Raw genomic sequence first — 25,469 nt, 5'->3', positions numbered from 1 at the left:
CGTAATTGTCAATTGTTCCAGAACAGATAAGTGTTTCATAATTGCAATATGTATCAGTAATTTTGCAGTTATGTTTCATGGTCACTTGATTTACTGTTATGTCTTGCACATGGAAGAGAACTTCATGGGAAATTGCATGTAGGTAAGGCAAAGGCGAAGGCAAAATAGTGCTTTCATTATGGAACTTTTTCTGTATAATTTTTGTGGTTATTTTGTTGTAAACCTAAATTATGCATTCCTGCATTATTTATCTGTGAGTGAATTATAAAAAATTTAACTGGCTAGCAAAACAACTGCACAATGTCCCAATAGATAGAGGAAAGAATGACCTGCCTGTACTGCCCCAATTACCTCTGTACCATGCTGGAAAAATGACACTACTAATAATAATACAGCAATGTGGTGGATAACAAAATATTTAATAATTTATGTATTTCTAAACAAATACTGTAATATTTTCCTTCCTTTCCTGAATACAGAACCGATAAAATTACAGCCGTGGGATTGCTGCGCTCACACTTATATTTACCGACAGGCAACTCTGGAGGTCAGGTCAGGAATAATCTGAGAATCCTCTAGTTTGTTTATTTCACCACCATACACACCATTATTACTTTCCTTCAGCTTCAGTGAACTTACCCAGAAAAAGGAATTCATGGTCATTTTTTTACATATCTCATATATAAGCGTAACATGGTAATCAGATTCTAGCTTGCAGAGGTAACAGAGGAAGCTTAAGAAAACCCCCAAAGTTGCCCATTGTGTCCCATTAAGTCTCATCTCCTATTTTCTTGGAGGAAAACAAGAAATATAATTACTCTCTTTGGGAAAAAATAATTCCTTTCTAGTCCCATTTTTCCCAGGTTTTTATACAAATTGATGGTTTCTGTTTGTCTACTGCTTTACCGAATATGCTCACAAGTAGATAAATAATTTAGATCATTATCTAGGCAAAATAATTATATTGGGCTAGCACCTTCTCGGATCAGAGGAAGAGGCTGTTTGCATGACTTGCAGAAGAAATCTTTTGCTAAACACAGCTGAGGTTGTGGGTGATATTAGGGGGTGAGCTCTTCTGCAGCCTCTTGTAACTCTTTAATGACCAAGACAAACTCTGCAGTTGTTTCTTTTTGCATATCAAAGTACAACTTGCTCCAGAAGGTATTAAATGTCTAGGCTTCATAAAGTTTTTGTTTTTTTTTTTGCTTTGTTTGTGATTAACTTACAGTGAGGATTTTATACAGTAATTGACACCATGCTGCCTAATAATATGTTGAGACAAACATCTGTCCTAATTGCATTTATTAAAATAATGTATCTGTTCCAACTTACATACAAATTCAACTTAGGAACAAACCTACAGTTCATATCTAGTATGTAACCCAGGGACTACCTGTAATCTGCATTTAGTAAGAGAAATATCAAATGAACAGAAAGGTTAGGATGAGTACTACTGCTTGTCTTTGTGTGTCCTGTCTTTTCTGTTTGACCCCCCCTTCTATAAATGAGACAAGCCTTGGTTTAAATCCTTGAACTTCTAGCAAGTCAAGGCTGCAACACCAGTGCTTTGTATCTCAAAATACTGAATGTTTTTTTGTGTGAGGGTCAAGGTGGACAAGTCTAACGGTGCCCAGTGTTCATAGGAGAAAACCAGGCTACAAAAGAAGACATAATAGGAAGCATGGATCAGATGTGACCTTTTGGATAACAGCATGGAGCTTTGCAGAATAAAGAATGCCTTGGTACTAGCATGGCTGTTACAGCAAACTACACTGGCTTTACAGACATACCTGCACTGAAATATAGCTAGCATTGCCACAAAGATTATTGTTGGTACACACAAGGTGCCAACGCTGGGGTATCATCTATACATGGAGAATGTAACTATAAAGGGTGATGCCCAAAGAGGGAAAAGTTGCAGGTGGTATTAACACCTGAGATTTTCAAGAAATATAAAGCAGATTGTAGGTTTTAAGGAATCAAGGTATGCAACAAATATATAAACAGACATCGTATCTATCCTTATGAAAATGCTAGTACTCTTTAATAATGGTTTCAGGCACTAAGGAGAAGCAAACAGAGCGGATACCTTCAGCAGCTAGCACTCTGGTTTGCTCTGGACACTCTGGTTTCCCCAACACCTCCAAAAGACCTGCAAGTTAATTGGCCCCCCACCCCGAAAAATTGGACTTGGTAAATGTGGAAAATCAGCTGACAGTACAGCCAACTGCTGGATGTGGGATAATAATAATAAATGAATAAAACTAAAAAAAAATAAAAAAATGTATTTACCAAAGCTGGACACAACTAACTATCATTTTCTATAAAAGGCCATCAGTGGCAGCTTACATATTTCTGCTTAATAAATAAACTACTGAAATGGCAAGTTTCTCATTTACACATATGAAAAAGTCAACATTTGCTATTGGGTGTACTAAGTTTTTCACATTGCTGCCACATCTGCCAAACTGAAAAGACCCTACTTTTAGTATATAAGGAATTGCACAGAAAACAGATATCTGATAATTACATTAAAGGGCTGAAAATGACATATCTAAGGGGTTTCAGAATTAATAAATCACAAAAATACCATTTATGAGTTCAATATATTCAGCTACTCAAAAATTAAACTGAAATGCCATTGAACAAAACGGTGGAAACATTAATGCAGTGCTGCCCTCTTGTGATCATTTTACAGATATGCAAGCTAATTACCCAAATGCAGATAGCAACCCAAAGAAGAAATGCATTGTTATTGCTTTAATCTCAATTTATTGAGATATTATTAGGTTGTATCTACTCGTTTTTAATCTATACTGTTCCCACTTCAACTCTGTACAGCTAGTATAGCTTTAGTGTTCAAAGAATGTGAGTCTTGCAAGTTGTTCACCCCCAAAAGTTATAGCAATCTGCTCAGCCCAAGGACAGGAAAATAAAAATTCATTACCATAAGTCTTGGATTTATATGTCGATGTCATTGCTTAGTGCATTATTGCGCTTTATTTTATCTATATACTTTACAAAATGATTTGGTGTTAGAAATGCCAGCATGCCTATTGTTCTGAGACTAAAATGTCATAGTAATAGTTTAGTGATTGAATGTGTGCCATTGTTATAAATATGTGAGCACTTCTCTCTAAATAATTGTTTTTACATGAGCCCTTTTCTCACTGATTAATTCAGTTTTTTTTATATTGAATCAAAATATCTTACAATATGCCACTATGTCAAAATATCTAAATCAGCATGCATTACAATCAGGTTTTTATTTAAATTATTTACTGGATGGTCTTCAGTGTTTTTTTAAATGCAGTACCTGTATTATATTAATCATTATGCTTTCATCTTTCTCAATACACCCCACATACCTTAAACTGGTAAAGCAGACATTGTTCTGCAAAACGCGTGATCATCCTTAGTACTTAGTAATCTGTATTGGTACTTTTGTTACTTAACCTAAAGTTTTTTTATGCAATATATTGTGTGTGTTTGTGTGTGTATATTATAGATATTGATTTATGGAAATGGTTCAAATAAAAACCAGATTTTAATGCACTGTTGATGTAGGAATTTAGAAAAACCCCATTGTTTAGTGCTATATTGTAAGATATTTTGCTATTTTGAGGGATACATTCTACATCAGTTATTTAGACCATGCTTTGGCACTCCTTCTTTGATCATCTTTATAATGAATCAAACTGACCCTAAACAATTTGGCAATACTAGGAATGTACTGTAACATTTTCATTACACCTGTTTTGTAAGCAATATTTGCATCTAAATGAGAGTGGATCATTTCTTTGTACCTAATGTATATATTGTTCTTCCAAGTGTCAAATGATCAACATGTCATTATTTTGGTGCCCGTATTGACCCTGTACAATCATTCTGAAGCTTCCTATGCCAATGTAAAATTGTCTTGAAGCTTCATGTGCCAGTGTATTATTTGGTGCCCTTTGTGCCAGGTTATACCTGTTCTGGAGCTCCTGTGTCAATGTGGCATTTTTCTGGTGCCCTTTGTGACAGGTTATACTTGTTCTGCAGCCCCTGTGTCAATGTGGCATTTTTCTGGTGCCCTTTGTGACAGGTTATACCGTGTTCTGGAGCCTGTGTCAATGTGGTATTGTTCTGAAGCCCCTACGTGATCACTGGCTCACCAGTTCCAATGCCTCCATTGTTACATTGGAATTCAGTGTTGAACCCAGAGTGGGAAGAAACTGTAGGTGGGTGGCAGCCCCCGGTATTGTGACCCAATTCTTCAGTAACCACCCAAAAACAGCTGGGTGGTTACTGAAATGTGCCGGGTGACGTTAGACCCCAAGACTACATTTGAGCTCTCCCCCTAATAAAAGTAACATGTGCAAAAGTGTTTCCTAGCCAAATTTCATGATTCCAGCATCTCCAGAGACCTTACCCCACCTATGGAAGTAAACCCTCCTATCCAGACAACACCAGTTCAGAAATTGTTCATTATGCTGCATTTATTATCAGTTATGGCACTAGTGAACTATAATAGCACACTGGCTAATATAACAACTGAGTATAACATACAATGCACATAAGCATAATGTTAGTAAAGTACCGCAAACAACAATATCGGTATTTATTGATATAATAAGGATGTGATTATAGAATATTTCTAACCTAAGATTTATTTTAGTAAACTTTTAAATCAGTGGGTTAAGTTCCATATTGGGCTCTCACTACTGGGTAATAATAATTACAGTAATATTTAAGTTATTTATGCTGCACTGGGTACAATACAGTGTAACACATCAGTTTTTTTAAGCCTGGAACATGGCGGGTACTGCATTATTTATCTGCAGTTTCCTTTGTGGCTGCGAGTGGATTTTAATACTGTGTGTGGCATTCTGCCAATTCTTGCTGCAGGCAACCAATATTTAAGCATTGCAGTCCCTGGCACTGCCACAGACACTCTCCCTGGTCAGGATGTCATGTCCCTGATTACAGAAAAAAGATCATATTAGTTCATATTTATTATCATTTTATCCATCAATAAATGAAACACAAATTACTGACCAAGAATACAGCTGAAGTAACTGGCATAAGGATGTGTTTTGTGGATCCCTATAATACCAAGATCTTTTGTTTTTTTTACTAGACTAGCAATTTTAATAAACTGAAAAATCAAAAGACATCCTTGCACAAAGTCAACAACACTGTGGGGAGCTGCAATCATATACAATTTGTTCTAGCTGCTTTCCCAAGCTTATAAAGCTGTAATTATTGAACAAGTAGACTTTAAATTGTGTATAAAACCTAACAATTACCTCAAAGTGGATGCTAAATCCAATCTCAAAGCAAATAAACAACCTCCATTTAGTCCAGGTACACTTTCAATAAATATGTTATATATACTGAAATGTATTTAAATTTACTGATAAGTATTAGAATTTAGCTTTGCATTATTCTTCCATAATCGTATACAGTGTTCTCCCCAGCCCCTTCTAGCAGGGCGCACCACCCGGCACATTTCAGTAAACACCTGGCTTTTTTGGGTGGTTACTGAAGAGCTAGGTCACAATACAGGGGCTGCCACTTGCCTACAGCTTCTTCCCACCCAGCTTAAATAAATTTCTAGGTTGAACACCGTCGTACATACCGCGAGGCTGAAAGAGCGGGAGAGCTACAAGTATGAGAATTCACAGCAATGCACAGACCTAGCAATCAACCACTTGGAGCTGAGTGACAGCTGGCGGGAGCAGAGTGCTCAGCTGATCAGGTTGCTGCTGTACTCGATTTGTTCAATCAGTACGCTGAGCGTTGGTCAGCATCCAAGTTCCATTGCTTTACTTTAGGTAAGAAAAGTAAGATGATTTACCCGACAATGCCATATGGCAGGGGTGTCTTTTAAAACTATCGCCGTTTGCATGCAGTTTAGCTTTAGGAGCAAGAAGCAGGCTTGGACTCATCTGTCCCAGTCATTTCTGAATGAAATGGTATAGCTCACTCTGTGCAGGAGATACCAGGATTTGTAGGCCACTATCTGAACATATTAATAATCATTTGCAATATAATACTACTAGGACAAAATTGGGGTTCTCAATAAGCAGATTGTTGTCCTGACGCACTTTACTTTTTCCTTTGTATTGCTACACTTAAATTATACAATCTATTAGGCTAACTACCATACCCTCCAAAGATTTTCAGTATCAATGGCATCTCCTAAGTCAGAGGTAGGCAAACTCCGGCCTAACGACGCCCCTAGTTATTTATTGTTGGATCCAGCCTAATAGAATTGTTGCGTTATCGCGAGTTCTCGCGATATCATCAAGTTCCTGCACAGTAACAATTACTATGCCTAAAGAGCAGAAGCAACACGCAGCTACCAGCGCTTCTCAGGAAGGTTAACCTCGAACGTCGTGTCTTTAACCCCGAACGGACCACTGAATTATTATTTGTCCAACGTGGCAACAACACTTTCAAGCGGTCGAATCTCAAGGGGCATTTTGTTGCCAAGCACGCGCACAGGTACAGAGACTACATCGCGGATGAGCGGAAGACTGAGGCTGCTCTCTTGCAGTCACTGTTGGAAAAAACCTTTCCTTGGACACCTTGTTTCTTCTGGCCTAGTGTGCCTTCTTGACCTCCTGAAATGGCCTAGTAGTTCAAAAAGCTTGCTGACCCCTGTCCTAAGTCCCCCCCCCCCCACAGGCCATCTAAGAAAACAAGAATGTTGAATGTAACTGTATGTGAACAAGCTTGTAGACAAATGTGTCTAACAACAGTTAGGTAAAGCTAGTTCATCTACCAGCTCTCTGATGTCTGGGTACGCTGACAATTGCCATTTATCTGTTATATTTGACCTAATGCTTGTATGAGAATGGTACCAATGGGTTGAGTGACAATCACTCCTTTGTGCAGCAAATGCGGTCTTTATTCATTTATGTCTTCTATCAAAAGCTAAGGCTGTATAGCTGCTTTTATTTAAAGCACAATAAGACAAGGTTGTCTGGCTACGAAGAATGACAGACAACAACTAGCTCTGCAAAATAGGCGAACTTCATATAAAGGGGAAAAAAATACCTTTATGACAGGTAACATAACTGAAAAAACAAGAAAAACATTTTAACATAATCCAGCCTCCAAGTCCTTGGATGTGGTGACTGCATTCGTTTTTTTTTTTTTATATACTACATTTGTGCAAGTGCAGAAAATGTATGTGGATCTTGGTAAAAATGCAATGCCTCGTTGCCTCCTGTATGATGAACAGGAAGGAAAAACGATGCAATCTTTTTTGTGTAAACTCATTTCCATCACCCCCACTCAAATGTTGGGGATGAAAGGTAGCCATGTTTAAAGTCCATAGATACAGAGTAAAAGTAGTATAGACACCCAGGAGGAAGACAACAAAACAAATGCAGGCACCTCATCCAACGACCAACATGCTGAAATAAAATATATTTCAGCATATATTTAATATATTTTAGTGGTATCATGCTAAGCAAAACTCCCAGTTCTTTCTCCATATATTATAGCACATATCAGTGGAAAACCTGCTTTAGGTCTCTGCCCCAATCCTTCTCCAAAGGGACCATAAAGAAGATTAACCATTTTTAAAAAAAAAAATAATTTAAAGTTTTTATCTGTTGGTGCATTTTATTTTATGCATTTTGAATGTTTTATATAGCTGTTTATACATCCATAATTACAAACTGCTGAAACAGATATCCTTTCTCAATCCTCATATTCTGACTTTGATGCTTGAAGCTATTTGGCAGTAACCTATAATCTCTCATATTTCCTTAATTCACATTACATTGATTAGAATTAGTGTAATGTAATGTAATTGAGGATGATGAGTCAGTGTAATTACATGCTAGAGGGTGTTGCTAAATGAGTAGATTAGGTATTCCAGATGGGAAGGCTTTACCCAGCATTGTTTTCCTTTGTAAATAATTCAACTAATAATTACATTTTATTTGTGGGGTTCCCAGTAGGGTAGGCAAGTATTCACATTTCATAACTCAACCTTCTACTAGTACAAGTTGCCATTGATATTCTATACCAAAGGTAAAATTACTTTTAAAGTGAAAATTTCCATGTACTTATAGGAAAACTAAGGCAGGTCAAATGCACCTGGCAGCAAATTCTGAATATTCTCAGAAGTGTCTCAAACTGATTGGCTCAGCCCAATGCCTGTCACAGGATGTTAAAGACATGAATTTTCTGAATACCCTTTACATGTAGCAGAAAGCTTTGTGTGCTGTCATAAAGAGCACAAGTCTAACACTTATTTTATTGTCACTCAGACTGTATTAATTATTTATCAATGGTATTAACTATCTGAGCACAAAGCCAAGTTCCTAATGTGATATACACCTTTTTTATATAGAGGGGTATGCTGGTAGAACCATGAGCCATGCCCAATGCTCAAAACACAATAAAACATGGACAAGATGGAAGAAGGTACAGGTAGTCCCTGAGTTAAGGACATCCAACAGACAGATGACTTCTAGATACGCACGAGGCTTCCTTGGGGTTCACTGCTTGTTTCTGTGCAGGACAGATGCTTGTTGGGGGATGAATGTCTAGGCATAAAGATTTTCTTTTTCTTGGCTGTTTGTGATTGGCTCACACTGAGGATTTTATACAGTAGATGACACCATACTGCCTAATAATAAGTTGAGACAAACATCTGTCCTAAATGCATTTATTATAATAATGTACCTGTTCTGACTTCCATACAAATTCAATTTAAGAACAAACCTACAGTCCCTATCTCATATGTAACCCAGGGGCAGCCTGTATTTAAATAGCAAATGCTCCATTTGACTGGATCTGTAAGTATCTAAGTTGTGTAAAAAGTGTACATATCAAGGCAAAAGTGACTATAACGTTTTTTTCTACACTCTGATTTACAGAATAAAAGTGGCCTGTTGTAAAAGGAAATTGAGGACTAATTTTGATGCCCCTAAAAATGCAATGTAACTGAATTAAGGCAATTTATTTGAGAATTTCTGAAATGTATACCTGTTCCAGGGTAATGCATATGAAAGTAGTGAATATATTTGACTAGACATGACATTTAGATCAGAATTATACTATGATATTTATTTTGCAGATTTATTGTACAGTATACAGAGATAGTTTACATCAATACCAATAATACCAGTTTTAGCTGGTCACATTTTTGTAAGTACTAGGAAATTGTACATGAATGAGGAAGACTTCAGTTATAGCTTTTGCACACATTTTTGTAAGTACAGTATACTGGGAAGTTATGTGAATAAGGATGACTTCAGTTATAGCTTTTGACCACGAGGTGGCAGAAACAACCTGCACTGATTTTAGATTAAAACAAAGCAACATCAGCTACACAGCCCAGTAAATGGATGTGTATACAATCAGGCCTATTTTTTCACAGTCCAGGTCAGGTCAAGCTACACATTTTGCTGACCTGAAGGAATATTAAACCACCAATAAATATACGTTACATCTTACATGAAAAATCAATATCACTTATGTGAAGTAATGTTTGCATGTAAATGTAGAAATATCAAGTGGACAGGTTAACAAGTCAGTCTAACAGTAATGTCATATAATTGATGCACATTGGAGACTATAATTATTAGCATATACTTTATGGACAACATTAATGATCAAGTCAAGGGCCCCATATATGCAAGAAGCCGTACTATTCGTATTCTTCCTTATTTTCAAACCTTTAAACATTCTTTATAAGTTCTTTATATGTAAAGTAAGACCCTTTGCACCTCATATACAATTTTAACGTTTATTCGACTTCCGGGAAGGTACATAAGTTGTTAGTTAGTTAGATATCCATAAAAGGTGCTCATTGATTTTTTATATATATAATACCCAACATGGGTGAATGTGCACCGGCCTCCTTATCTCCTGCCAAACAACCAGCTGCTCTATAAAATAACCAGAGCCATAGTCTATCAATCTTAGCATCTATAGTCTTGGTAAAATTTTCAAGTTATTGAGTCAAAAGCAAAGCAGCGTATGTCATGCAATATTTACCTTGGCTTCGGGGTCGCTGTTGATACTAGACGAATCTTCTTCATCTGAATGAGGGACATTTCTGTAAAGGAGAATTTGGTAAATAATAGGAACTTAATCATCATAATAAAACAGTAATAATTTGTAAAAGTATTCAGCTTTGCAAACAAAAATCATAGCTCTGATTTTATCAATTGCAAAAGAAATTTGGTAGTCTAACAATCGAAAGGCACAGGTACACTTTAAGCTCCATCTAATGCCAACTTTAATGAAATGGATATTGTGGCAATGATACTGGACAGAAGAAGGATGGTTGGCATGGCTTTGCTTGTAGGAATAAAGTGTAACGTATAGAGATGTAAAGTATAAAGATAAGCATATATAATGTCCTGTCTGGATAATAAAGGTAAAAACAGGCATCTTGTTGAAGTTTCTCCTAAGTGAGGCTTTTACTTTTAGAGTGTATGTCAAATCTAAACTTTTTTTTTGAATAGGGTGGAAGGATAGGAACCCTATGTCTGTTCAGCATAGCAAAACACTAACTTTTTATATTGATATTGTGTTCCTCGGAAATAATGATAGAAATATTCATTGCAATAATTAATATAGATGAGAAGATGCTGTGATTAGGCAGGAGAGGTAATGCATGTATGAATTATGGTTCTTTGTTTCAGGAAAATGTGTGTAATGGAAGAAAACATAGACAGCTATAAATACAAATATGTACTTAATCCACTTTACATGCCTGTACATTTTTTTGCAAAAATACCTAAGCACCATTAAAAAGAATACAGTATGTTAAAATGATTTTAATATTCCCTCCTATATTTATATAAGCTACCTACTTTCAGTGGCTGTTATTAAACATATCTGGACAATTAATCCTAACCTGACTGTAGCTGGCTTTATATCATATTTTATTTGATATTAGTTATGGGGGGAAAGGTGGGCATAGATATGGCTGGCAAAAGTGCTAGTCATAACTTATACATATATTTGTTAAGAATTAATTATTTAACTACACAGAAAAAAGATTAATGCTTTTAATTTGTGTGCTCCAAAGCTAAACTGGATGAAAATGTCACAGGGTATTTAGACTGCAATATAAAAATGCAAATCCCTCATCATCTATCTTTAATCAGTGAGAGATCTGCCCTTTTAACATTGGCCTGGTCCATAGGAACAACTTTTAATTAAAAGGTATAACCAGTGGTAATGTATTATTGCTTGCTTTGACTCATGTACTATAGAAGTGATGTAGGTTCATTCTACTAAACTATCTAACGCAAGAAGTACTGTTATAAGACTCATATTCTTAAGTACTTGGTGACCAGACTTAGCACTATTTAAAGGGATGGAGCGATCTCACAAAAGACCCTTCTCGTATAATACTCGGTACATGAGCTGCTATATGGTTGTTACACTACTTGCAGCATTCTAGTACACTCTATAGGTTATTGCATACTTATAAAGTAGGGTTCTTCTAGAGGTTGCTGGGAGTTCATTGAGCAATGAGCAATTTGTGATTCTCAGGGCAGTTTAAATGATCTTTTTGAGTATCTGTATAAATGGCAGCCTTCCCACTAGCCGGCAATGTACGTACTGACCACTACACTAATGTACTGTGAGCTGTGAATATAGTTAATTATAGCAGGGGGTCCCTGAAGACCTGAACATTATTTTAAGGGTTTCCCTGTGTTAGAAAAGTCAGAAAACACTGCTCTAAAATAGTAAAAATAACAACTTTTTAAAAATGTTGGCTTTATATGACATGAAAAAGCAAGATTTGTATTTACTTTTGTGAAGATATTCTTAGTTTGCACCAATAAGGCTGTGATAGTACAACACAATACAATGCCCTGCTTTTCTATTGAAGAATATATATGGAGAATGTATTTATGCTGAGCTCAGCTTGTCAGGATCATACTACAAATGGAGAGAGATGTTACAGTAAAGGTGCAGAGAGCAGCAAATACTCAATCCTGGATAATATCTAAACAATACATTTTAGATAGGAATGTTTAAAACATGTCAAAAACACTGGCAGTATTTTTATTATAAAACAAAAACTAAAAAAGAATTGATTGCAGAATTTACAAGAACCCATCATTTTACTCAAACAGCATACTAAATATATAATTCATATTGTAACATTCCATGTCCTTGCCTTAGTTTTAAAGAGGCGTAGCGTAATGTTGCTCCTTCAAACTCCTTTAGACTGGGATCTGGGTTCACTGTGGCTGCGTGCAAATCCTACAGATAAACAGATTTCATATTAGAACACAGCAGCAATCAGTCACACAGTATGACTGTGAAGAAAATAGGGAGGTAAAGACGGTGATCCATATCTACTAGCAAAAGGCTACTATGCAGTGAGACATCATGTGCAGAATGAAGGCATGGAGTGTTTCATCAAAGCCATATTTGCTTCACATAAGATAAAGATCAACCTGTGCAGGTTTTTTTTCTCTATGGGGCTATTCATCATGCACTGATAAATCCATCACTGTCCGACAAAATAGTCCTTGTGGAGCACAACGGCGTGAAATGATGCTTATCTCATGTGATGTAAATGTGTCCATCTGAAGAGTGGACTTTGCATTGTACCCATGTACACATATAATAATGTACAGTAATCATGAAACAGCATGGTTTCCCTTAAAGCAAAGGAGGCAGAGAACATTTTGGTTAAAAGAAAAGTGCATGTGCATTATGTTGCTGTGCATAAAGTGTTGTTTGAGCAAGCGTTGCACAGAAAATGGAGACAATAACTTCCAAAACAAAGAAAAGTGAAGGCGCTGCCCATGGTATCCAATCAAAACTCATCTGGCGATTTGTGAGTGCAGGTGAAACAATTGGCAAAATATCTGACTGGATATTGCTGACAACACCTTCATTTTCGTTGCTTCAGTAAGCTACTTTAGCTTCAGAGTGTAGACTTGTGAAAAGAACAGTCCAAAGCTTACTTTGTTCCTCTGGCTCATGAATGGTAATTGTGAAAGTAACAGCCACTACCATGCAAACAACAAAAAAAAAGAAAGGTTACATGTTGAGAGGTCGCTAACCAAATACTTGCCTTCCAAATGTCAACATTTATCTTTCCCCCATTCAGAACAGCAAAATCAGTCCATGGCTGTTTCTAGGTATACAATTATTCACAAGGAAGCAGCAAATTGATGAAAAAAAAGGAAATAAAGGAAAAACAAAAAAGATAGCTTTGTTAGCACATTTTTACAGGGTGGTTCTAGGATAAATCGCTTCTTAATGGGCAGTTATCATGACACTTTCACTGAAATATTTGCTTAGCATTCTTCTAACAAAGCAGCGTTCCAACGGTAACAACTGCCATTTCATGCTTTGCAAACTTCTCGTTGCTCCCAGGGCTGCAGTTTTATTGTATGTCTACTGATGTAATAGAGGAATAACACAAAGTATTGCATTGCACCTATGGATGGATAGAACAATGCAATTGTAGCATTATCCACAGGAGCAAACTTGGATCATAGTAAGTAGCGCTTAATGCGAGTTCCTGCAGGCTGTCCTGCCAGGCCCTATTTAGAAAAAAATAAAAACTATATTTACTGTAACATGTATTATATCAGAGAAGTCAGAATACAAATGGCTAAATGATAACAATGTAATCTATTGTACCAGTCTTTACATATGGTGGCTGAAGTAGTTTTACAGGCTTCTATTCCAGGAGACCAACCAGTAACATATATCCTGTCCAAGGTTGACATCACTTTGTTAATGTAGGCTTCCCAAGTAAAGGGAATATACACTACTTTATAGATGAGGCATTCCCATGCTATTCTTCATGATATACAAAGGCCTAGGATAGCAGGGACTCCTCAAGATCTTCCACAGAAAAGTGTCATGTAAAGAACAGGATGATTCTGAGCTTTCCTCCTACAATGAATTACTTGGATTAAATAAAAAAATCTAGATCCCATCAGAGTGTACTGATCAACAGCTCTTGTTCTAACAACCACATGATGTAATAAAGAGCATTTTCTACTTCATAAGGGAAAAAATTAGGATTAGAGAACTATTCAGCACAATTTTGAGTGGAGTAAAATATTTCAGACATATATGACAGCATTTTTCCTAGCTTCTTGAGAGGCTTAAGAACACGCTTTGAGAAAGAAGTACAATATCATATGAACTTGGAGAATGTCAGTTTTTCTGCACGTTACTATGATGTGTAATGGGGTCTATTATATACTTGGAGGATTTTGGGATAGAAATGAAGCCCATTTTCCGCTGGCACAAGAAACCACCTATACTTAGAACAATGCTTTTTTAACATGTAACCCTTTTCATTAGTCATTTTATTTATAATATTTTAAACATGCCTCCAAATTATGGATATTATGCACTGTATAAGCCTTGACCAAAATGCAGGAACTCCGCCACATTACTAAGGGCTTGCGTACATGCAGCTTGTTACGGACATCAGTTTGAGTTCTTTCAGAATTCATTCACAGGTAAACTTGACCTGACCTCCTTTAACCTTAATTTAAAGTTCTTAAGGACCTGGAAATTAGCTTTGTGATAAAGAAGTGTTGGAATGGAATGCAAACCCCACTTGAAGCAAGTCAGAAGGATGACAAATGCTTGTCACTTGCACCTGTCAATGAATTCAGAATGAACTCAAACTGATGCCGCTGGCCTAAGCCCAAAACCTCTTGACTTTGCCCCTTTGTAGATTTCATAGATTTCAATTGAGGGAGGAGCAGTTCTGACACAAACAAAATCCTTATCACATTGGCCCTAAAAAAAAAAAACAATTTTTTATTTTATCTTTTAGTTACAAAATGTCTAAATATTATGTAGCGTTTCACAAAAAACAGGACAGGTGTTTTTTATATCTACTGATGGCCAAAACCAATAAGGGGTCATTATCCATTCCATACACAGATGCAGAATATCACGACAGGGAATGCAAATAACCAATCATGCCACGGCCTGAGGATGACATCACTGTTTCAGAACACCAATGACAGTTTGCTTCAAGTTGCCCAGGGGTGCTGATAACTTCCATAAAAATTCAGAACCATGAAATGATCTGATCTAGCTGTTCAAATTTTGCACAAAGGCGGTGATATCTCTCCAAAGAGTAATCAATAATAACATTGCGTCCTTTATCGTATTAATCAGTGAACAATAAATTAATTTCCCCCAAGCCCTGGAGTTTCTTCCTCAGTGCTGATCACTCTTAAAACTGTGATGTAGCCTGTTAATCACCAGAAAATGTTCTCACCTTATTTAAATATTTATTCTACCCATTCCCCCATTTTCAATTTAGCTCATGCATGACAGCGGATAACTTCAACCCGCATTCATTTTAAATATTCAATCTGATGCCTCACAGCAAATCAAATATTTATGACTCTAAAATTTGCATGTCTATTACATACGCGAATAATGTATCAGTGGCTGCCTTTAAATATTCACACTCAGGAGGGTATAATGTTTATTTCATGTCTGATCACTTTCCTTGCTCTTTGCAGACAACTTTGACTATCTGAAGAAAAAAAACTTGTATTGGGATGAAAAGGAAGATAGACACACATAGAAAACCTTATCTGGAGACAGTACATGTAAATATTTCATGCAGCTTGTTTGTACACTGGGGATATAAAGCATGCCTGTAAGATGCCCGTCAAACGCCATCAAGCCATATAAGTGTGAAATTAAAGTTACTTTTCATCTGACATCTACATCAGGAGTATGGAAAATCCATAAAGTTATCTGGTGCAAATGGTTTAGAACAGTGGTTTTATTATTATTGCTATTAAACAGAATTTATATAGCGCCAAAATAATATGCAGCGCTGTACATAAAATAGGGGTTGCAAATGACAAACAAATACAGACAGTGACACAGGAGGAGACGACGCTGCCCGAAAGATTTTACACAATTCTTTTTACACAATTCTCCAAATAGGAAAACCCTGGGAGGTAGAAATCACTGTTACAGCAATACTACAATACAAGTTTCTCTATTTTAATGCAAACACTCTGGATTCATAGGTTAAAAATAGGGCATCCATGCACGCTTGCTAATCAGTGTCACCTCTGTTTTATCCATATGTAATGTTATCCTTATGGCAGTGCTTTCATCTGGGGGAAGTGATATAAAAAACTCCTCAGAGAAAGTTTAATTGTTAAAAGTTTACCTACAAAAGTCTGACCTCTATTCTCAGTCTTTTACAGCTGCTATTTAGGGACCCCAAGACACAACTGTAACCAACAATAACCAATATTCACAGGTACTAATTGCATTTCAGTGGATGGACTAAAGTTGACAAAGTAGGTTTGTGTGTTTTTCTTTTGTTCAGGGCGTTCCAAACATAACTGATTAGAATATTAAAGTTCACTGCAACCAATATAGTATGACAGTGCCACATCCCAACATACTTATAACATAAAAATGAAGAGGAAAAGATAAAACCATAGGACTTTAAAGGCACCTATTGTACAATAATAGAATAAACAATTTATGTAGAAAAACAAGTTATACATTTAATTTAGGACACAAACATAAAAAGCATAAAAACACTAAAAGCATTTTAAATATTCCATGAAATTTATCCCAAATTGCACTTCTACGCATTTCATAGACATGAGTCCACTTCATCAGAAACCAAATGGTCAACCCAGACCAAAAGTCTACTGTAGGCAAGGACAGTAAACAGAGAGGAAGCAGAAGTGATCCCAAGGTTCTACTGAATACAAAGTATTGTCGATGTTATACCCAATGAAAAGTGATCCCAAACTACTACTGATGCCAATATAACCCCCCTTTAAAGGAATCCTTATTGCAACCCAGTCAATCCTTCTAATGAATCGTCATTTTGTTCGAATGCTGATGAGCCATCTGGTTTTATCTTTTCCTATCATGGCATTTTTAACATAAAATAAAAGGGAGACTTACCCTTTTATATATTAAAAAATGTCTTTTTTTTTTAGATACTTTTTTTTTTTATTTTTTAAAGACTAAAATCTGCCCTAGAGTTTCCTATCACCATATCACCCTTATGGACACAACTTTTGATGTGTCCACATTCCTGTGCTACTGTCCCCCCAGGGTGTTTAGCAAGCAAGCCCGAGCCTACAATGGGGGAGTATTCAGGTTCTGGCATCATGACGTCATTTTGGGGGCAATTCTTCCCCTTTGACTGACATATGGTTCCGCACGCATGCGCGTGATTGAAATTATGAATTTAGTGGTTAGTGAGGTCCGAAAGGTTGGTGACCACTATCCTAGGATACATACTTCACATATCCCAGGAGGCTTTGGGCTGCTCTTTCTGTGCATGCCCCACATCAGATAATAGGGGCTTTCTTGGAAATGTAAAAAAAAGTGCCTATTCTCACGCATGTGCAGTGAGATTTCTATTTTCTGCAACGGAAATGCACAAACAACTATACAGCCTATTTTAAAAGTTAGTATTATCAATTGACTAGAGTCTATTTTGAAAAGGTCTATGGTCAGACTCCTAAGACCTATATAGACCATGGCACTACAGCACAATCAGTAAACAGTTCAATTTCACAGAAACACATGTTGGACTGCCATTTTATTTTAAATATAATGTAACACAATGCTCAGATGAGAAGGATCCCTGCATTGTGATGCATTGCAAGAAAAGGGAGTCTGGTTTTAGAACATTGCCTTGGCAGCATCATGCAAAATGCATTGCACATGCATGCGCATATATATATATATATATCTCAAATTTTAGTTACTGTAATCACAAGGCACAAAGTAAAACTTGATTGTTTGGTATTAGTTACGGAAGTTTTCACAGCAGCATTCTTTTTGATGCTGATTTTGAACACTGAAAAATTACTATCTATTATATATCTTATATAATATTTTATATATAAACATTTATATATTTATATATATGAGGAATAACTCTTTAAATAATGAAAATACTGAAACTGAGGGATACGAGGATGCCAATGATACTTACCTTCCTTTAGACTATTACATTTTGACTAGGACATAATGAGTAGTGTACATGGTTTCCTTTCTGTCCCTTTACATGAGAAATGGGCAACAGCTATACCTTTACTATACAATAAAAAATTCTGCTGACAATAATTAACAGCTTTACCTCATTCTCTGGAGTTGGGGATGATGTGACAGAGCTTAGAGAGCCTTTCCGTGATCCAGGAAGATCTGTTGGTGCGGATTCAGGACGCTCCCACTGTGTGGCTCCAGTTGGAATGTGCCAATAATAAATTCCAGCAATATCATTGATTTTCTTCCAGCCTGGCGGTAGATCAGGATCGGTTTGAAACTGATGATCGCTCCATATATCAGCTGTAAATAAGGCAAACCAACACAATTAAAAAAAATGATAACAAAATGTAATGAAAGACCATATTTCCACGCCATAGATAGTGTGCACATTGGGGTAGTCAGCAAGTCACATGATTTTAGGTAAAGAGACGCCAGAAATAAATGTATTATTATTAGATGCAGTTGCACATCCCCACACCCCTTGGTAGCAGAGTCCATGAAGCTAATACGCAGTCTAACAGAAATTTTTTATTTCACTTGGCCCATTTTCTATTTGTTTTTCCGTGTTAGTAATATGATATAACTATCACAGGTTTATATTCTGTCTTCTACATGTATCTGCAGCACGTTGTTTTTTTCCTAAGGATTGCTGGTGAATAGTTGCTTACTGGTAGGATGAACAAATCCATATCAATGAATTATGAAAAAAAAAGATGGTAAAAACTAGAAGGCTTAGGGTTTAAAAAAACAAAAACAAAAAACAGCACATTACAAACTAAAACAGCATGGTGCAAACACTGGTCATGTGAGTATGTATAGAAATTAAAGAAAGGAATAGCAATTGTCCACCTCAATTTTCTTCTAGATCATTTCGGGGCTGGCTGGATGTTATGATACATATACAGATCAATATAATACAGGTTTGGTGGTTACGCCCTACAGCCCAATACTTGGGGATTAGGACCCTGATATCCCCAATATCATATCAGTTCATATGCCATACCATAAAATATGCCTGATTACCCTATCCTTCAACCCTTTAGGAGTCAAAAATGGTGAAATGGCAAGTTAGTGAATACAAAATAAAAAATGGTCCTAATGAATACTCTTGATGGATTCCTTGATACGGTTTCTTTGGCTAACTTATTTCAAACAAACGTATTCCTCACAACAATTCAATAAGAACATGCCACACTCATAAAATAGTAATTGCGTAAATAAGTCTCTTGCCACAATCTTATCTTTAGACAACCACGTTTCCTGCTAGAATACATTTTCAGGATATTCCTGATTTCCCTCCTATTGTTTTACATTTTTCATTTATGTAATTAGCACTAGTAAGTTGTTGTTCCCATCCCTTGTATAGAATGTTATCATTAATCAACGGTCATAACTTTTTTCCAAATGGAATACATAATAAAAATATTGAAACAGACATTTCAAAAAACTGTATACCGTTTATTCCCTGGTGTCTGTGAACATTACTGACTGTACCTATTCCGATCATTTTCCTTGATTCTCTGACACTGCATTGCAAAAACAATATAGCTACTTAAATTTGCTTATATTGTTTTAGGGAATTGAGTGATTTGCTTTAAAAAAAAGGAAGTGACAAAAACACTTTTTTGGCTACCACCTAATCATCATACTCTGTAGCTTTGTTGCTTCATCAGAACTATCACAACATTGACCTCCTGGATTTGGGGGAGAATATGACATACTCCCATAAATAAAAAATGTATGGGCTTGAGCTGCCTGCAGTGGTGAATGGGCACCTGGAAGGGGAGGGTGAGTATATAGGGGATTTAAAGAAGTTTTGTGATTGGGCATCTTTAATGAGTATGTGTACCCACCTACACCCATTTACCTGGGTCCCAGGTTCGATCTGGGCCAGGACACTATCTCCATTGAGTCTGCAGGTTCTTCCAGTGTTTGCATGTGTTTCCTCTGGGTACTCCTCCCACATTCCAAAAACATGGAGTTAGGTTAATTATCTTACCCACAAAATTGACCTTAGACCGTAATAATGACATATGACTATGGTAGGGACATTAGATTGTGAGCTCCTTTGACGGACAGCTAGTGCATGACTATGGACTTTGTAAAGTGCTGCATAATATGTTGGCACTATATAAATACTGTAATAATAATAATAATTATTATTATTATTAGCCACACTAATTGTAAATAATAATACTAAGCAATTTATCCATTAACTGCAGAATTTATGTTTTTTGATATAAGGTCAGGTCACATAATTAATCCCCTTTTCTCCTGGGCTGAATGCTCCGATCTGTGGACAGGGCTAAGTAGCTAGGACTTCATTTTCCCTGTAAAAACTTAATTCAGCTTTTATTCAGAGAGGAAGATAGACCTTCTATGTGCTGTCACCAAGAATGAGCTAATACATGCCGGTGGCAGGATCAGATAGGTATTCTATCTTTATTGCAAAGCTTTTAGATAAAATAAACAGCTAAGACAAATGGGAGCTTATCACTTTAGTTTAACTGTCACTCTTTAGTTTTATGATTTTTCAAAATGTTTTTCTGTATACCAGTGTAGCCAATAAAGCAACTGTATTATTTGTGATGAAGAAAGACACAGAGAACAATTACAGATAAATCTTACGTGTATTTGGTGTCTCTGCATAATACATGACCTAAGAAATAGAAAAAAGTACAAAGCAGTAGATAAAAGAGTTGGAAAATGTATTTTTTTCCTCACCATACCCACAACTACCATAAAGGGGTTATCACAAAAATGACTAAGTATCTCAAACCTCATAGTAGTGGGCCCATGAGTCCTATAAAAAACACATCAACTTCACCATAGCCAGGAAACAGTTCAGTCTACAACAGGACTGCAATCTCACACTTGGCTGCAGGGACTCAGAAAACTGATCTGCACGCAAAACCTTTCATAGACAAGTAAATAAAAAACATTTCTGTTGTCAGATAAAACGAAAGGAGCTCTTTTTTTCTAAGAGGCTAAAACACAGGCACCAAAAATAACTTTTCATCTTTTTATTCTTTCTTGTAAATGCAAATAAAGGAGGTTCATTCTGAGGACGATTCTGTCTGTCTTGAAGCTAAAGAGAAGTGATCACTATGTCATTGGCTCTAATTAGTGGTTCCATTCAGCATGCGAGGGAGAAGATGTCTAAAAGTGGAATTCCATAATGATGTCCACTGCGGTATCAAAGATTTCCCCTTGAGCTGTCATCCTGCATACTGCAATATGATAAATGTCAGCAGTGTGCAGCATTCATACTCACAACCTGACAGCATAATAAGCACGTGCCGCAATTAAAGCAGGCTTTAGATGCCACAATAAGGTTGAAAGAATTATTCACTGTTTTGTTGTTATGGAATTCATCTCTTTCCAGCGCAGAAAATAAAGCAAAATTTAAAGCTAAAACACAGCAATATAAATATCTTCCAATCTAGGCTGCGGAGAGAACCATCCAGTCATGTTCAATTCAAGCCTGATGAACATCAGCAATAAGAAAGCTGAACAACCTTGTCTTTCAGGACTGATGAATCATTCATTAGGAAATTCCTTTTTAACATTCACAGTTAGTGCAGGGTCTACCTATTATATTCCAAATCAGCATATCTTATAATCAATGTCTTTTCAACATCCAAGGGACATTTCTGTATATACTTTGAAGCCTTGGGCTGCATGCTGAGGAAAAGATTAAGAGTATAAGGAGCAGACTGTTAGCCCAAATATCTTCTGGCACAGTTTTGCTCCAAGTATTCCCAACAAAGGATCCAGAACAACAGGTGATAAAGATCAAAGGTCTACAACAGAACTACTATCGGGTTAGAACCATCTAATAATTGCCAGCTTGATGCAGAAGAGAAGATAAGTATTACCTAAAGCCAGTCCAGGTTTTACCAGGACTGATGTAGTTTTGGGAAAGGATGTGGCCTTGTGGCAATAAAGCTTTGCACACACTCTAGGGTCCCCAGAGACAAATGATTGTGTTCAGCCTGTATAGCAATCTGCCGTGGCAGATCACTAAATGATTGACTGAGAACAACTTTTGTCATTTCCTTTGGGGAAGGATGCAGCGGGGTGACTCCCACCCATTCACCTCTCTCTATAGAGTTGAACCACGCTGCGTGTACAGTTCTACTGGTGTTAGACACAACTATGAAAATTATTTTCCCGCAACAGAAACATGACGATTGTACAAAGCTTAAGAGTTGTCAGTGCTAATGTGCCCATAGTGGGGTGGAGTTTTTGGCCTCTATGGTCATAGGTAAGCCCGCCTATCTGTCTATTACTACCAATGCTTTTAGATATGCATTGAAAAATTTACAACACCTTAAAAGGCACATTTAATATTACTGTACCCAGCAGCACGGTGGCTCAGTGGTTAGCACACTGGCTTTTGCAGCGCTGGGTTCCAGGTTTGAATCTCAGCCAGGTTAATATCTGCATGGAGTTTGCAGGTTCTCCCCACTTTTGCGTGGGTTTCCTCTTAGTATACCAGTTTCCTCCCACATTCCAAAAACATGCAGTTAATTGGCTTCTCCTCCAAAATTGCCCTTAGACTGTGTTAGTCATATATGACTATGGTAGGGACATTATATTGTGATCCCCTTTAAGGGACAGTGACATGACTATGGACTTTGTAAAGCCCTGTGTAATATGTCGGCGCTTTATAAACACTGTGCATCTGGTCCAGGATTCAAAACGTTTGCTAACAAATAGCAAATTACAATTAAAAATCACTTAGCTTTGCTGATGAAAGTATAACCTCTCCAGTATTGGAGAGCTTTAATAAATCAGGCCCAATACATGAAATAAGGACTGTCTATGTCACTCAATCAGTTACAAACCTGGCATAAAAAAAGAAATATGGAAATCAAAAAAGGGAATACAACAGGTTGCCACGGGCGGATAACAGCAATGCTTACTTTGGACACTTTGATAAATGAGGCCCGCCATTAATATTGCTAGCGATAGAACGCCAAGTATGACATCAGCACTCAATGCAAACAGTACTATACATATAATATAAAAAGACTGCGCTGGGGGGATATGGGGAGACACAAAGGCATTCCCAGCATGCCAGGAAAATGAGCTGAGCACAAAGGCGTTAGCTATGACCTCTAGAAATGGTGACAGTGTTTGCAAGGAGCCTATTCATAGCTCATACTGCATCGCTCCAGGGTTCTCAGGAAGGGGGAGATCATCTGCAGAGGCTTACAAATTAAACATTCAATTCCTTTAAAATAAATCTAGCTGTGCTAGAGGTGTTACTGTTAAAAGATATTAGTCCAGGTATTGAGCCGAGAAAAATCTAATAAATAGAAGTGGAAGCAAAGAAGAAAATGAAAAATGCCCCAAATTTCGATTAGTGATAACTCCATCCAGTAGACAGTGAGTAATAGTGTGAGTGGGTTTTTTTTAATATATTTAATGTTTTGTTTGCCCAGTATGAACACTCCCTGGAGGAATAGTTCTTCTCAATTATTGGATTGTGAATATCGAGTGCAGCAGGGAGGACTATATATTAACAATTTCAAAAATGACTTTGCAGAAACCCCACTTTTAAGTTTCTCTTACTGGTAATTTGAATTTTGAACATTCTCAAACAGGTAAAGTTATAATGGAAATGATTTTCCAGCTATTCAGAAGGCCCAGCTCCAGCACATTTACACAGGAATGTTTTCTAATGGAAAGTCATAGCTGCTGGATGTTTTATTATTTATTCTGCTTCTTGTTCTTACATGCATCAAACACAGAGTATTTCTATCCAGTTTTTATTCAAGGCAACAAGGCCATTTCAATTTTGCTTTTTTGGAAAATAAAAAATGTTTACTTCATAAATTCTTGTAATGCTAAAAGAAATTTAAAAATATGTTTTGGCACTTATTACTAATAGCAACCTATATGTAATTACTTATTAGCTGCAAACAATCCACTATGGATGCTAACTGATAACAGATCACATGACCCACTACCATCGGCAGATTATAGGATCACATGGCCCACTACAGGTGGCAGCTGATATGCGATCACAAGGCCCACTACAGGTGGCAGTTGATATGCCAGCACATGGCCCACTACAGGCTGCAGCTGATGGATGTTTTAATGTTTATTCTGCTTCTTGTTAGATCTTCTCTGCTGACTGTGCTTTTAAAATAAGAAAAATGATGATAAAGATTACATGCACCGGTATTTTTTTTTTTTTTTTACAGAAATGTCTATATAATAAAAATAATAATAAAATAGCAGATTAAAAACATATCTGCAGAGAAAATTATAAAAAAAGGTTGCTGCTGCACCATTTGTTAAATGAGGCCAAGGCTTGCATCCCCCCGCTGTGGAGACAAACTACTCTACCTACTGAGCAGCAATGGCTGACCAGGGTAAACGATATCCAATATACGGAGGAGCTTATGAGTACAGGAGACCGTTCTACACGCAGACCAATGCGTACCTGGTATTATTGGGACGAATTCAAGGCCACTGCAGATTATTTGCGGCTGCTCCGCCCTCTACCGTGAAATTATGGCGCCTCCACTGTTTATCAAGTCCCACTTTCCACACACTAGCTCAGAGTGTTGGCGTTGTGGACAACACACAGGTACGCTGTTACACATATTTTGGACCTGTCCTAGTCTAACTTCATTTGGGGTGGCTGATATTGCTGATATTGTGCAAAAGCTGACAGAGGTGTGGATACCGGATAAACAGGAGCTTGTTCTGCTTCATGTATCAGCAATGTCGAGGAAATGCTATAAAAGTTCGCTGCTGCGCCATCTGTTAAATGCGGCCAAGGCCTGCATCCCACCGCTGTGGAGACAAACAGCTCCACCTACTGTGCAGCAATGGTTGACCAGGGTAAACGATATTCAATATATGGAGGAGCTTATGAGTGCAGGAGACCGCTCTACACGCAGACCAATACGTACCTGGTATTATTGGGATGAATTTAAGACCACTGCAGATTATTTGCGGCTGCTACGCCCTTTACCGTGAAACTATGGTGCCTCCACTGTTTATCAAGTCCCACCCCCCTGCCCCCCCACCCTCTTTTCTTTTCCTGTCCCTTGCCAGCCCCTCCCCCCCCTTTTTTTTATTCTTCTCTTTCTCCCTTTCTCTCCTCTATTTTTCTCTACTCCTGCATATAAAATCAGTAACCAGTGAAACCTGATAGCAGATTGCTTACTGTTACAACGGGAGTATTATTGTGTGCGTATAAAAGTTATTTGATATGAATATTTCTATAAAACTGTAAGCTCCCTTATGTTTTTTGTTTAACGATATCTTTTGTATTTACCAGTTTGAATTATGTAAATGTCTGTTTTATTGGTTGCTAATAAAAAATAAATAAATAAATAAATAAAAAACCATATCTGCAAATACCAAAACACAGTTGACAGCCATGCAATAATGTATTTTAAAATTAACTATTGTTTGACTGT

General features: G+C 37.0%; 1 protein-coding gene across 7 annotated transcripts in view; it reads right to left on the bottom strand.

Annotated features, from left to right (window-relative positions):
- The window catches only part of APBB2 (amyloid beta precursor protein binding family B member 2), a 180,131-nt gene that overhangs the window by 66,913 nt on the left and 87,749 nt on the right, over positions 1 to 25,469 (bottom strand). For 5 of the 7 annotated variants that reach the window (XM_072406280.1, XM_072406281.1, XM_072406279.1 and 2 more), the window contains exons 6-9: positions 18,116 to 18,324; positions 13,064 to 13,126; positions 12,155 to 12,240; positions 10,009 to 10,069 (exon numbers count right to left, since the gene is read on the bottom strand). In XM_072406280.1, coding sequence (XP_072262381.1) covers positions 10,009 to 10,069; positions 12,155 to 12,240; positions 13,064 to 13,126; positions 18,116 to 18,324 — 419 coding nt within the window. The remainder of the gene's footprint in view (positions 1 to 10,008; positions 10,070 to 12,154; positions 12,241 to 13,063; positions 13,127 to 18,115; positions 18,325 to 25,469) is intronic. The other 2 variants (XM_072406284.1, XM_072406285.1) reach the window with 1 other exon arrangement.

Source organism: Pyxicephalus adspersus, chromosome 3 (genome assembly GCF_032062135.1).
Source record: "Pyxicephalus adspersus chromosome 3, UCB_Pads_2.0, whole genome shotgun sequence".
NCBI classification, from domain to species: Eukaryota; Metazoa; Chordata; class Amphibia; order Anura; family Pyxicephalidae; genus Pyxicephalus; species Pyxicephalus adspersus.
Note: the sequence above shows the minus strand (reverse complement) of the source record. Positions and strands in the feature narration are given on the sequence as shown.